General features: G+C 34.4%; 1 protein-coding gene across 1 annotated transcript in view; it reads right to left on the bottom strand.

The window, feature by feature from the left end:
• The window catches only part of LOC129223079 (uncharacterized), a 162,589-nt gene that overhangs the window by 98,594 nt on the left and 48,525 nt on the right, over window positions 1–15,470 (bottom strand). Inside the window, exons 13-15 of the mRNA XM_054857645.1 lie at window positions 13,450–13,612; window positions 11,320–11,410; window positions 2,014–2,152 (exon numbers count right to left, since the gene is read on the bottom strand). Of these exons, the coding sequence (XP_054713620.1) occupies window positions 2,014–2,152; window positions 11,320–11,410; window positions 13,450–13,612 (393 nt within the window). The remainder of the gene's footprint in view (window positions 1–2,013; window positions 2,153–11,319; window positions 11,411–13,449; window positions 13,613–15,470) is intronic.

The following is a 15,470-nucleotide window of genomic DNA, read 5'->3' on the forward strand; positions in this document are numbered from 1 at the left end:
TTCGGAACGCAAAGTGTAGGTAAGTTCTGTCAAATTTTATCCGAAAATAAAAGCTATCAAGTTTGATACAAGATATGTTTTTAAGTTCTGCATTAAAAATACAATATGTTGATAATTTTGTCTTGAAAATATTGAGAGAAAAACTGAAGTTTAATATTGTTTAACAAACAATCCCACTTTTGAGAAAGTACTCCCCTTCCCTCCCCCGACGATTTTGTGATTATGAATGAAACTACTATATTATTTCATAAATTTTCAAAAATTTATAACTGTGCATATGTTATGCTGTTAACCATGCTATTTGTCATTAGAAATTCAGAAAAAAAAAAAATCCACGAATGATTCTAAAATTGCTTGTTTCATTGCTCTTAGATATGAAAGAATTGAAACTGTAATGGCATGCAATACTATAGTAAAGAATTATCACGGAAAAAGGATTCCGAAATTCTCAGAAACGTTTTTGAAAATTGTTTGGAGAATTCCGAAATACTCGGAAACGTTTTCGAAACTTTCATGAACCACAGCTGCACAGAATACTCAGAAACATTTCTGGAAATTACGGAAAGAGGATTCCGAAATACTCAGAAACGTTTCTGAAAATTACAGAAAAAGGATTCCAAAATACTCAGAAACATTTCTGGAAATTATAGAAAGAGTATTCCGAAATACTCAGACACGTTTCTGGACATTACAGAAAGAGGATTCCGAAATACTCAGAAACGTTTTTGAAAATTTCATGAACCGCAGCTGCACGATATACTCAGAAACGTTTTTGAAAATTTCATGAACCGCAGCTGCACGATATACTCAGAAACGTTTCCGAATTTTTTTTTTACAGCGTATCCAGGCTAGAGGTGGGTCAATATCTTATTGAATTTGTTACTGTAATTCTGACATAAATTATTCAATTGTTCTGAGAATTTAATCATTTACTCTTCTGTACATTGTTTTCCTATCCACCAATTTTCGTCTCAATCGGATCCTTCCTTCTTGGGTGCGTCGACTTTTTTGTTATAGAGTGTATTTAACTTTAAAAGGTTGCCTTAAATCATAACCCACTGAGCTTCATTCAATTTCCCCTAAAGCGCATTTCTTTGATTAGATTCTAACTGCATTTGTTTGACTTCAAACAACGTGACAAGAATAATATTTATGTTTCAAGAATTCTGTTTTCAAATTCCTTTCAGTCACAAAATTCTTTGTTTAAACATTTGAGGAGTAATTTATAAAAAGGGAACATATCCACTTTTTTGGAAAAAATCATTTTATGACATTTTCCGAATCTTTCAGATGACATTTACCAAATCACTTACTCTCAAGAAGCCCAAATGTAGAAAATCCTATTTTATTTAAGGGTAAAGTGTGACTTTTTGATCAAAAAGTAACAAATCCGTCCTCTGCACGTTTTATTTTGAACCAAAGGGGACATATCCTGAAAGAATCTGTAGTGCGAAGACTACAAGCGAACACATGTCCAAAATCCTCAAATTTTGATCCACTACTTTCAGGTTCAAGTACTTCGATAAGACAATATGATACTGTGAAATATTGAGGTTTTGGTGAAATTGGAATTTTCAACATTAAGGTTTTCGTTCAAAACGGTATATATCCAAAATTACGATGGCAATATCTCCTTGTTTTTTTTACACAAACATTTCTTACTCTGGGCCATGATTTGCCTTGCTTTCGTGCTCAATTCTGTGCCCAGAGAAGTTAATAAAGCTGTTTTGCTCTTACCCTAATTCGTTTTTCTCAACTCCTGAACATTTTTAGAAAATGGATAAGTTCCCTTTTGATAAATTAGTCCTCATTTAAGATTTTTGAATTGAGATTGTGTATAATAGACAAAAGAAAAAAAAATACCCCCCCCCCCCCTCGGAAAAACTCTACGATCCTGCACTGATCTGTTCGAGTATGGGGACTTTTTTATGTGTGGGAGAACACATTGTATGAAAATATACATAAGCAGATTTCTAGAGCACATCAAATGAAACAGTAAAAAGTCTGACTTACCAATACAGCAAAAATATGGTTGTCAACCCCAATATAAAGGGTGCGATGATTGGCCCCAGCAAAAGTTGAGTAACTTCCATGCTGTTAATGTTATTAACCCAGTTAACGAGCGTAGAAAAGAGCAAATGTGAAGCAAAATCTTTAAAAAAAAAAAAACATCTGTATCCAAGGATTTGAGTGTTATCATTAGCAAAGATAACCTTGCCTCAGAAATTTCTATGTTATCTTTTACAATCTGTTTTTTTTTTTTTTTTTTTTTTTTTTGCCCTCTCTGTTCACATTTGAAACATTAAGATAAATATCGTATCGAAGGGATAAATATATAAGTTGTTAGTAAAACCTATTTTTAAGCAGCTAATTTGTTTGGTTTTCATGTTCTTCCGTTGGTCAAAAATATTTTTCTGTTTATTCTTTTCATTTTTTATTCAACACTTAAAACTCTGTACATGTGTTTATTTCCTCAAAGCTGTTCAAATTTCTAGAAATTTTATGTTTTTTAATTCTTAAACAATTACGCTTCTTTTTGGTTCTACCTTTCAATCGTCTTTTTTTAAAAAAAAAGGAATTGAATATTTGACTAATTGATTTTTACCCCTTGAATTCAAATTATGTTTTTCGCCATCACGAGTTTGCGTGCGAGTGTGTGTGTGTGTGTATGTAGCCGCGCGTGTGTAGTGGCGTGTGTATGTATGTAGGCGTATGTGTGTAGGCAATGTATGTATATGTAGGCGTGTGTGTGTCTGTGCAGGCAGATGTGTGTGTAGGCAATGTATGTATATGTAGACGTGTGTGTCTGTGCAGGAGCATGTGTGTGTAGGCGCGCGCGTGTGTTTAGCCGTGTGTGTAGGCAATGTATGTACATGTAGGCGTGTGTGTGTCTGTGCAGGCTCACGTGTGTGGGGGCATGTGTATGTGTAGGCTATGGACGCAACCGCCCACGTGGAGCGATTTCCGGTCGACAGGGCTGCTGGTGGAGACGGTGCTCGCTGGAGGAGCCGCACCTGCAGATTCCGGTCGACGCTGGTGTTGCAGAGGTGCCGGCCCAAAAATCAAAGGACGAACTTCATTCAACGGTCAAGTGAAAACAATAAGCAGTTCATTATTACTCAAGAGAAAAACAATAGAAACAAGCAGCAGATCCACTTTCTCTTTTCACTGGAGAACAATTTGAAAAAGAATTTCTGTTAGATTTCATTTTTAGCTGACTCAGAGTTAAACATGCTACTGATATCAAAACTATAGTTATTATTCCTCTACTGGGAATGTTACCACTGGGGTGGTTAAAAGTTATACAGAGAAAATAATTTTTCATCTTATATTTGGGGGTACCCCCTAAAGTGTGCCAATAGGCGAGAAAATGTGATTTGCAAAGTTTGAGCTCTATCAGACAATATCAACCCATGCCTAAAGAGGGTACAGTTGAGAAAAACAGCGTTTTTTTCGTGAAAACAATATTGTAAGGGCAAAATTTTAAATATCAAATGTAAAAAAGTAACCGAGTAATTTATTTTCATTCATATGTTTACTACTCTGTCAATAAGTTGGAATTTTGAAAAAAAAATTATCGAATTTTTAGTTGGATAAATTTATTACTTCGCTGCAGTGCACAAGCATCGAAATGGTGTGCGCAGACAAAACTGGAGATAAGGCGTAGTAATTATATTTTAACTGTACATTTATTTAGTTTTAATACACACGTGTGAATAAATGCATAAAATGTTCTTATTGTTTCGTTTATTGTAATATAGCCGTGTCGCCCGAAGTTATACTGTTGCCTACCTTGAATTTAAAGTGATTTAATCTAACACATGTTACAACCCTGTGTGTTACAACCCTGTACTAAAAAAAGGAAGAAAAATTTAGTGCAAAATTTCCTATCAAATTGACAACTCCCTAAATAATCCCCATAATAATGAAGATACATCGTTAAAAATTCCCATTTGAGTCAGGACAACAACTGCTATATAAAGGCAATATAATCCTTTAAAATCCCAGTTTCTATCAGACTGTTCCCAACGCTGTGCTGGCTATGTTGATCGTTGCATCATTCCCTGGCTGAAAAAGAAACTAAAACTTCCGATGTCAGGTACTAATTTTCTCTCCGGATTGAATATGGAGAAATATAGTTTAAATTGCTATCACAGTAAGGACATCAGTCCTGAAAGTAGGGTCAAAAAACCCTACAAGTCCTCTTTAGGATAAAGAGAGCAGTCTCCGAAAATCCCCATGACAGCCATGACATTAGTCTCAGAATAATCATTAGACGGAAATTAACAGCCTAAAGAACCCATTGAAGTGAGGACAACAGTTCCTAAAAAATTCTATCAAAATAAGGATTGCAGTTCCTACTCTCTCTCGACAATCCAAAAATGCTCCATCTGAGTAAAGACAACAGTCCATAAAAATTTCCATCAGAATGAGGACATTAGTTCCCAAAGCTGATTTGGAAAAGGGAAATTATTGCCACAAATTTCCATTAGAATAAGGAAAAACTCTCTAAATATCCAAGACAGAGAAAAAGGTATCGTTTTTCAAATAATTCTCACCATCTTACTAAAAAGCTTTTTCCGCGCAAGCAAAACAGTTCCAAAGAATCGCTCTCGGAGTAAGAAAAACTTTCGAAATAACATAAATAATTGCTCTGAAAATCCTTTCAAAATTGAAACGAAGCGCCCAAAAAAACTAATTTTTGAATAAGGACTGTATTATCTAGTAGTCCTCCTTAGAAAAATGACATCACTCTCTCTCACTGAGCTCCCAAGCGATAAGAAAAATCGTCTTATACCCCGTTTGCACTGCGAGCTAAGCGCGCTCAACCCATCAATGCACTTACGAGCTAAGCGCACTTACTTTAAAAGTCGTTTGCACTAGAGATCGCACTTAAAGTTTAACTGCAAACCCAGGGAGGCTAAAAGAAGGAGCCTCATCTCCTTTGGCAGCGGGGCGAAAAAGTGACCGGATTATTCCATCGCCAATGGTGGCGCTAGTGGTCCATCTCTCGCAGTTCGCTCGCCTGATTTAACCGACCCCGAGTATTCGACTGGGTGGATGCCGGCAGTTAGCTAGTTTGGGGCCATTGATACGAAAAATTTGTTGGAACTCAATAATATCGCGCGGTCAGCACGATGGACCTAAAATTACTTTCTTTCTTATATTTGTTCTAGAATTTAGACATTAATTCTGTGTGTCCTCGATCTTCTTTCTCCTTAGTTCTTTTACTCCAATTAATTTATGCAGTAACTTCGATCAACCCTCTCCCCCCCTCCCCCATAAATTTTGCATGATATAAGCTCATTTAAAATTAAATATTTCACAGTAATATGTGCAATAATATTTAGTTTCTTTTTTTGTTTACTTCTGCTGAAAAAGCCGTTTTTCCCCCCCTTTTTTTTCTGGTGGATAAATCTTTAAAAACGATAAGAAAAAAAAAATTAATACTTTGAACATTGAAAAAAAACTGCTTTTCTGTTAGTTAATTGTGAACAATTAAAAAAGAATCTTACAAGAAAGTGCTATTTAATTCAAGCGTTAATCTAGTTTATTGCTTATATTTATCAAGCTAAGTTTCGTTTTCACTTACCATAATTACTTGGTTCTTTTATTCCAATATTTGGTTCTGTTACACCGAGTTTCTTTATCCTGCACCACCCCCCACACACACAAATTTCGTGCGATATTAGCTCATATAACTTAATATAGTTCACTGTATTATGTGCACCAATATTTAGTTTCGTTTTTGTTTAATTAATTACTTTTGCTGAAATAACCTTTTTTTTCTTTTTATTTCGTTGGATTTATCTTTAAAAACGATTAGAAAAAATATTAACACTCTGTATATTGAGAAAAAAAATTGTTTATCGTTAGTTATTAGTGAACAATTACAAATAATGTTACAAGAAAGTGCTATTTATTACAAGCGTTGATCTAGTTTATAGCTTATATTTATCACATTGTGTTTCGTTTTCACTTACCATAGTTACTTTCTTTCTCCTCCTCCCATACATAAATTTCGTGTGATATAAGCTTACATAAAACTTTATGTATTACGTTTAGTTTGAAATTGTTGCTCTGCTCTGGATTTAAGTGAAATTTGAAGAAAAAAAAAGCAAAACATAAATATTTTGATGAAAATTATAAGTTAAACAGTTCAATCTTAATTTCAATTGAATTCTCTACATGAGTGCGTTATTGAGTTTTTCTACTACAGTGGAGTTTCTATTATTCAAGTTAAGCATATGTGAAATTTAATAAATAAGAAGAAAAAGGACATGGAAATATAACTAGAAGGAAACAAAATTAGTGATTTAAATTCCAAAACTTTAGTTGTTCATTGCTACTCTCTTTCTATTTTTTTAAATGAATAACTTTAAAATCAAGTCTTCTCGCATACTCTTAAAATTAAATGCATAGTACTCAGAAAAATTATGAAAACCGGATCGTAATTTACGGGTTTTATTGGGAGAAAATGTTTTCAAAAGCCAGCTAAAATCATTTTTAGTTTCATGGCAAATGAGCAAAACAGCCATATCAAAAACAATATACAAAATAGAACACAAAATTGCACAACACGTAACAAGAATGAATGCTCGCTAAAGTCGTAGCAGAAATACAAATTAAACACATCGAATGCAAAATATGCCAAAAACCTAGGGTGGAGTAAAGTATTCTATGCTTCTTTGAACAGCTTTCATGGCGAAAGTAGTTTAATACTTCCAAATATACAGGTGATAGTTTTTAAAACACACTTGTTTACAATGCTTCGCTACGAGCGAAAAGATATAAGTAGTGCGAGAGATGATACTCTAGCGGCCTCTGGCGGAAGTGGAATTTTGTTGCCAAACTGCTAACATGGAGATTCGTCTCCTTCCTTTTACTCCCTGGTCTTGTTGAGCGGCTTCCCAGTGTCGCTCAACTGAAGCGGCTTTGAGATGCGCTAAGTGAATGCGCAGTAGGTTAGCTGAAAACTAAGCGGCTTAATTCCGCCAGTGCAAACGGGGTATTAGGAAGTATTCTTCGCGAGCTTTCCAGTGAAATTAAATCGAGAATACGATTGCTATTTTGAGCAGAAACCGCCATTTTTGTGTCCTAAAATTACATTTGAACACTTCAGTACTTATTTAGTTTTCGAAAATCGCCATATAATCCGTTCCCGGGTACCCACATACCTCTATGTAAGGCCAAGATCCAACGTTAACTGTGGATTTGTATAGATTGTTTTGAAACCCACCGTCTTACATCTGGAACGGCTGCTGCCATATTCATAAAAATGGTGTCTAGGCATAGTTAAGTAGCTATGCGCTACTGAATGATACCACTTAAGGCACCACCAGGATGAAAACTGCGAAGCTTTAATTACTATTTCGAAAACGAAACAAGAGAGGGGGGGGGAGTTCTTTACAAAGTTGAAGAGCATCATCGTTTTAGTTCAAAAAGACATCTTGTGGACATCAATGCAAAGATTAGAACAGTTAAAACGCACGTTTGTTTTTGGTGAGTTTCTACACCGGTGACGTCAAAAACTATCTGTGAAAGAAGAAAAAACAGTTATAGAAATTGCGTAACATACAGGGTGTATCAGTACAGTGTTTTACAGACTTTCAGGGCAGATAGAGTACACCTAGACGATGGGAAACCACATAGCAATGCATGGTCGGAAACGGTTTCCTGGCACGGTAGTGACGACACAAATCACTAAAAGACAAGACATGAATAAGAGAAGAAAACATGTTTATTATCCATAAGTATAGCAGAAAACTAAGAAAAAAGAACATTAAGAAGTCAAAGATCGTCATATCATCAAAGAAGGTATTCGAAATTGCGACCCGGGCTGTGATGCATCCAACTACCATTCTGTCGGCAGGTGAAATGAAGCTTCTAGCGAGTGCGGCAACAAAAATCGCGTATGGCGCATGCACCCTTATCTGATGATGCTTCGGTTTACGTAGCGACATCTATCATGTAAACCAGACAAATACTTACCAGCATTTTTGCTGCATTAAAAAAAAAATAAACATGTTTTCTCCTTTTTTTTTCGTGCCTTGCCATTCTTGTGCTTTGTGTCGTCACTATTGCGTCAGAAAAGCTTTTCCGACCATGCATTGATGTTTGATTTCCAGTCGTTTAGGTGTACTCTAACTGCCTTGACAGTCTGTAAACGCTGTACTGATACATCCTGTATAAGTACATGTTTTGGCAACAGGAACATTTGTTATGAGGATGGGAAACAATATTTTTTGCCATTAAATGACATTTTGAATTAGGACTTGCAACAAAATTAGTCTTAGTACGTATTAATAAACATTTAGTTTTCATAAGCGATGTTATTTTACTATTCTTCAGATAGAACTTAGTGTATTTTTATAAGACATTGCGGCGTTTTGTTTTTCCAGAAAGATAAATCATTTCTTTTTCCATTTAAGTTTCGTGACGTCACAGGAACGTAAATCAGGGATGTTTCCGTGAAATCACGAGAAAAACCAATGCCCGCTCTACCTGTTCTCTTTTCTGTATGTATGATCACAAGGTATCTTTTCATAATAAATTTAGGATGGGCAACAACTTTGTAAATCACTTCTTTTCCCTATCTTGTTCCGTTTTCGAGACAGAAATCCTAGCTTCGGTTAGTTCCACCAGGTGGTTTCGTAGGCAGTTTTATTTAGGCAGCAAAACGGTACCCTGGCTTACCTTTCGTATATAGCCGATACCCTCCCCCCCCCCCCTAGTTTCCCGGGTAGCAACTTCTAGGGGGATGCAAATTTACCTTATTTCTGTTGTTTTTTCGTTGAACCTCGATATAAAACTTCACGGAAGATGGGTAAGGTTGGCAGGATTTAGGTTTTGCTCCGGTTTTGCAGAAGATCCCATTGCAGAAACGTAAAAATTGTCATAGAAAAATACAAAAATGAAATACTTCCATCATAGGTAATAAAATATTCTAAGTTTTAAGATTATGAGAAGTTTACATGAAAATTCGAGTTCGGGAACTGAGTAAATATTTTTCATCGCACTTCCCAGTCGTAGTTCAATTTATCCACTTTAGGGCCATTTCTAGGCTCCCGAATTTTTGTACCTGCTTTTTGCATCTGTTTTCCAGTAATCTTTTAAAATAATAAGTCTTTTTGAATACAAACCTGTTTAAAACGTCTTTTGTAGTTATTTGGTGAGGAGTTGATCATTATATTTAAAGTTTCTACAATTCAGTGGCGCAACCGGGGGGGGGGGGCACAGGGCCCTGTGCCTCTCACCCCCCACCCCCCGTCCACCTGAGGAGGCTGATTAGAATGGTTTTTTCTTAAACTTTTCTTATAATTAAGGAGAAGAACAGAACGTAACTTGGGGAAAAGGAAGTTATTTTAATAAGGGGAAAAAGAATGTCGCGAAAAATCTAAATTTCTTTTGGAATGAATCTTGAAATAAAATTTTTCATTCGTGGTGGATTATTGATCAGTTAATTACATCTCACACCTCCTATTTCTTTTATCCCCTTCCCCCCTTTTTTTCATTTTTCCTAGTCTGTTTAAAAATGAGAAAATCTTCATAATGGTACGCTTTGGAAGTCCCCTTTCCTCCGCCACAACGTATAAAGAGCGTCTCAAATCTCGTTTTCAGAGCTTCAATTTCGAACAATTTCCAGGGAAGAACTACCTAACATCTCATTCTAAAAACATCGATAATTGTTTGATATTTCGTTTTTGAAGCTTCAAACTTGAAAAAATGTCAAACTCCTAACGTTACCAAATATGGTTTACAGTCACGTTTTTAAGACGTCAATTACGAAAAATATCCGAACAAGGGCTGGAATGCTCTCGTAGGAAATCTTAAAATGAAAAAATTACAATTTCGAAAAATTTAAAGGTGGAGAGCATTTAAATCCTTCGTCACTAAATATCGCTTAAAAACTTCGTTTTCTAAGACTTCAAATTCGAAATATTTTTGGGAAGAGCCACAGAATCCCACTGCTCGTAACATCATCAGAGTTTGTCTGTAACTGCGTTTTTCCAACTTCAATTTCGAATAATTGGGCGGAGCGGCGATCCATTTAGATCTATTCTGCAAAAAAAAAAAAAAAAAAAAATCGATTGGGAGCAGCCCCCATTGATTGTTTTTGATATGTATTTAGAGAGCGAATTTTTAGTCGTCATTTTTTTTGGGGGGGGGAGCTTAACTCAAGCAGACTTTACAGTAAAAAGAGGGTTTTTTGTGTAAAATAATGTTTTTCCATTAAAAACACCTATATAGATGAACTTAAACAGCAAAACTCCATTGAAATACAATATTTCGAGATTAATTATTCCCATCATTCAAGATTGATATAAAAATATATAACGTTATACGCTGTAAAAAAAACTTTATAATGAGTGTACTGGTGGATATCGGCCATAATTGTTTTATCTTTATTACTGCATCCTAATCACCTAATCACCATTTTTTATATTATCAAAATGCCTCGATTTACCAATTCTAGAAAATCATGTGTCATAATATGACGGGTTGCAAATGTCTTATCCATTTCCATTCCATTACATTTACAGAGACAAGAAACACAACGAGTAGGGTTCTAACGCAATTCGTGAATGCCAAAAACATAATTTGAATTCAAGACATCAAAATTCAAATGATTTTCTCTCTCTCTCTCTCTATTATTTTTTTATATTATTATTATTTTTCGCCCCATGTTTCAAAAAGACTACTTTGCGCTCTGGGTGGAAAAAACCGGACCAGAAGTGGGAAAACCCGGACAATGTTTAAGTTCATTGAAAACAAAGACGAGTTTAAAGATATCGATCAAAAGCTGGATAAAACCTTACTTTTCACAATGAAAAGTCTTATTCAAAATGACTGATTCGTCGGCTAGTAGCTTTCATAGCTCAGCCAAATCGTGAGTGGTTCGACATGTAACACATGTTGCCGTTATTTAATGTTCGTGCTTTTGGTTAGTTAATCGTAAGACAAGGGGTTTATGAAAAAATAAATGTTTATTAGTTTTTCTTAGTACGAAGGTTTGAAAATATGGGTGTGAGAATGTTAGTAAAAAACGCCACAAAAAGTGTTTTAGTAGGAACTTTATTTTAAAATTAACAGTTTGCAATATCAATCTAAAAAAATTAGCAAAAAAAAAAAAGAAAGAAAGAAACGACTTTTTATGTGATAAAATCTGTTTCAAAGAAAAAAAAATAAATAATAACTTTCATAAATCCTTGGGTAAAAATATAAACAGTTTACATGTAAAATGTCCTTATTCAAAGAGCAATTGACATTTTCATTTCTTCCTCTTCTATCATTTTCCTCCAAAAAGTGAATGCTAGCGTGCTCTGATGCCATCTTTTCTAATTTCCATCTGAACAGTTACGTTCTTTGGCTGTAAAAGCTGCTGTCCAATATAAAATTCCAGAGGAACCTGAAAACAAAGATATTATTCCGTTTATTCTTCCAAAATAGCATTTTTTTCCCTAATGTCGCCGCTGAGCTTCCTGCCAAAAATAATAGATCGTTTGTCAAACAAAAGAATCGATCGTTATTGAAATTGCGAGCTAAGTTATCAAAAAAAAGAAAAAAAAAGGTATAATAGAGCTGGGTATGAACATGTATATGAGCTCTGTTTACTTCATTCTTTTACCATATAAAGCAATTGCATCTAAATGGGTTTACATTAGGAAGGGAAAAAAAAAGATTTATGAAAGATTTCATAATCCTACGAAATATCTGGGAATGCAACGCCTCTATTGTCAATCACTTCTTGTTAAAGTGGAAAGCAATGGGAGCGGTGCATCTCCGGAAATGTAAATTTACATTTATGCTATATTATAAGCACACTTAAGTTGATTTTCAATTTTAATAATATCTGTGAATGTAACTTGGATAATTCTGGAAGATTCTTTATTGAAGATCTGACTGAAGGTGACTCTGACTATGCAACATGCGATGCTTCCAGTATTAAAAAAAAAAAATAATAATAATACATTACAAAAATATTCTCAGATATGGGGTTCATAAGAGTGCGTCCTACATTCTGCTTTTATGCCGAAAAATGAGTGGAAAAATTTTAAAACAATCCTTTAGAAAAAAAAGATTTTTTTAAAAATTATTTTTAAAACATTAGGGGGGAGGGAATACCCGTATGAGTCTCCAAATGTGCTCCAAATGTGCATACCTTTTGAGCTTTTCACCACTCTATCATCTCATAAGAACGTTAATGGTTAATTTAATGCTCCCTTACCCTCCAAAAGAAAAAGAAAAAGGCTATGAAACAGTCGAAAAGGGGAAAAAAATGGTGGCAGACATTTTCGAAAGGTGGGACATGATGTGAGAAAACAGTGATCATATTTGAACTCAGAGGGTAGTTTCTCATAAGAATCAGCAGGAATAGTGTAAGAATTTTGAAGTTTTTTTTTTTTTTTTTTTTTTTTTTTTTTTTTTTTTTTTTGCCGCGTAGTGTTATTTACAATCTTATTGCACTTCAGGATCAGGTACCTTTTTGGTGATAAAATTTGTGAAACAAGTAGTTAATTTAAAATTGACTTCATAAAATTTTAACCTAATATTAAGGCAACTATAATGATCATTTTGGTACCAAAATATAAATCATGAGCAGTACTGAAGCTTTTTATTAATTATTTAAATGAAGTGTCATTTTTTGTAAGCCGATATTTGAAACATACTGCGCGCAACATATTTCTTCTGTGAAACAATATATTAACCTACTTTTCCCCTAGAGTATAAAAATAATGTATGTTTGAAATGACGAAGAATTACATTGATTAAATATTCCTTACCAGAAAAATTAAATTTTAAAATAAATTTATTTTTATTTTTTTAGCATTTAAAAGCTACAATTTGAAAATTTTCACGACGTGGCAACGATTTTTAGTTTATCTTGTTCAAAAAAGTTAATGGCATCACGGAGCTGAATTTTATCTGGCGTACATTCAAATTGCCGATAAAACTCAAATGAATTAGTTTTTGAATTAGATTTTAATTTAAGCCGTAAGTTACCGCCCTTAAGCCTGGGCTAAGGAAGAATTGCTAATATTACCAAAGTTTTTACTTTAATCTTTGAGTTGAACCACACCGTTGGTTGTGAACTCTCGCTGGGGTGCTAAATTAATTTTAGGTATCAGTTTGCTCGTAACCTCAGCTTCAATGAGAGAACATCTACCTCCAACTTGGTTATTGACTATTTCATATTAATGAGCCATAACAAGGACAAAACTGCAGTCTCTAAATGTCATAAATGGACTGTTGCTATTTTTTTATGTAAAGGGACGATGTTTTTGGTTCGCGCTGCGCAGTAGTGGAACAAAAAAGCAAACGCGAAAGACGCTTGAAAAGAGGACATCAAATTTCATTAATGTTGAAGACAATGTGTCTAATACACAGAAAAAAAACCTGAATTTTAAAAATAAAAATAAAAAAAAGTAAAAAGCTCTTGTCCGTTACCTGAGTCTGTGGACATTTCTTGACTCTGAAGTTACTGAGGATGAATGCGAGACACACCTTGATTTCCATGAGGGCAAATCGCATGCCCACGCAGTTCCTGGGTCCGGATCCGAAAGGCATGTACGTGTACTGGTCCCTCTTGGCTCTTTCTTCAGCACTGAATCTACGATATGGAGAATATGCATACTTTATTTTAAATAGATCAGAAAAAGATCTTGAGAGATAGACTTTTTATTAAAAAAATTCAAGTTATATTTAATACAAATCCTAACGATTGAAGTAAAAAATCCGTTTTTTTAAACCATACACAAATATGCTGTAATTTTTACAGCAATCAAATTTGTCTGTATTGTTCCAGTCACTTCAGCTGTAACCTTATCTGAAAACAATCCGTGTTGTGAAATCGGAACATTTTTAGCTCTCACCTAACCACGAAGAAACGCTTAAAAAAATTTCTGCTGATCTAAACTGCAACGACAAGACGTACGTGAGTCAATACTGATGGCATCATCTGCAATCGAGAGGCGTCAGCGGCCTAGTACTCTGAACAATATCTTGGTACAGTTGAGGAAGTAGGTTCGGCACCCACCATATGTTAGTTTCTTTTTTTCTTTTTGGTTCATGCATATCATTGCTCTGTAATATTCGCTATTAGAAACAGCACCCTGTGAAATTAGCAGCTAGTTGATGGCAACCGCGATGTCTTTAAATATTGCTATAAAATACGTTGGATTTTTTTTTTTTTTTAATTGTGTAAATTTTTGGCTGTCTTTATTTCAGAGCTTCTCTTTCGTTGATATGTTCTTTGAGTAATAATATAAGTGGATGTACAAGAAGAAATTTTGGAGATCAGGTTTCGCAGGGTAAAATAAGAATAAACGCCTTTCTGTGAAATGAGACGTTTGTTAATGAGTCTATTACACTCAACGTATAATTGGAGATCCAAAAGCCAAAGGACATTTAAAGTTTCGATAACTTATAGAATAATATACGCAGTACAATTAAAATAGTTGCAAATGCATGAAAGGAGAGTGACGTTTTTTTGATGCCATATTGCTATATTACACTATGCCACATTTCTAAGTGTATGATATGAATCATCACATTATGATATTACATCAAAAACTGAAAGATATGCATTAAGAGCCATTGTCTGTAAGAATCAGGCAGGTTGTGATTGTTGACATTTTTAATTTTCTTTATTTTTGCAAATGTTGTTCCTTATCATGAATGTAATGTTTCTGCAAAATATGAGCTTTGTCTGCCTTACCGTTTTTGGGAAATTAAATTTTTTAATTTAGGGGGCGTGGCACATTTTTGCGTGTTTTTCAAATTTGCAGATTTTAAAGTTCTTGTTGCTTTAAGCGCCCCTATAATGACATGGATTTTTAAATTCTATACTATTATATGGTCTTCTTAGATACTATTACAGCTGTCAAATCGGTGTCACTACGAGGGCGATGGCCACGAACTCCGTTTAAAAATGACCGAAAATGAATTTTTTTCTATATTCAAGGCCGATTTTCTCAAAGCGCCTTCATGATGACACCAACATTTTTAGATCATTTTCTAGCCACACTTACGTACATCAAAAATATGTATCAAAATCGGTGTCACTATAAGGGCGCCAGAAGATATTGGAACTTTTATTCGATAAATTTCACAAAAACACAAATATTTAAAATCTAACTACAACTGTCGCCCTCATAGCAGAGATCTGATACTAAATTAGGTTGATAACCAACATGTTTGTCTAACATTTGCACACAAAAAATCGGTGTCACTCCTATTATTTTTGGAAATATAATCGTTCAAAGTTAGTACGTTGTGGCGTTTTTTTATATTTATTTATTTAATCTTTTCACCCCCAGATAGTTTTTTTGAACATATTTATTTTTAATTTAATACAAAAATGTGTATCTTTTAACGTAAAGAGCTTTGGGCAGTAAGAGCGTCTTTTTCTTGAATAGAAAATGCCCGTTTTGATATAGGTACAGGCAGATGTATTGTGCATAATATGT

This window comes from Uloborus diversus, chromosome 5 (assembly GCF_026930045.1).
Source record: "Uloborus diversus isolate 005 chromosome 5, Udiv.v.3.1, whole genome shotgun sequence".
NCBI classification, from domain to species: Eukaryota; Metazoa; Arthropoda; class Arachnida; order Araneae; family Uloboridae; genus Uloborus; species Uloborus diversus.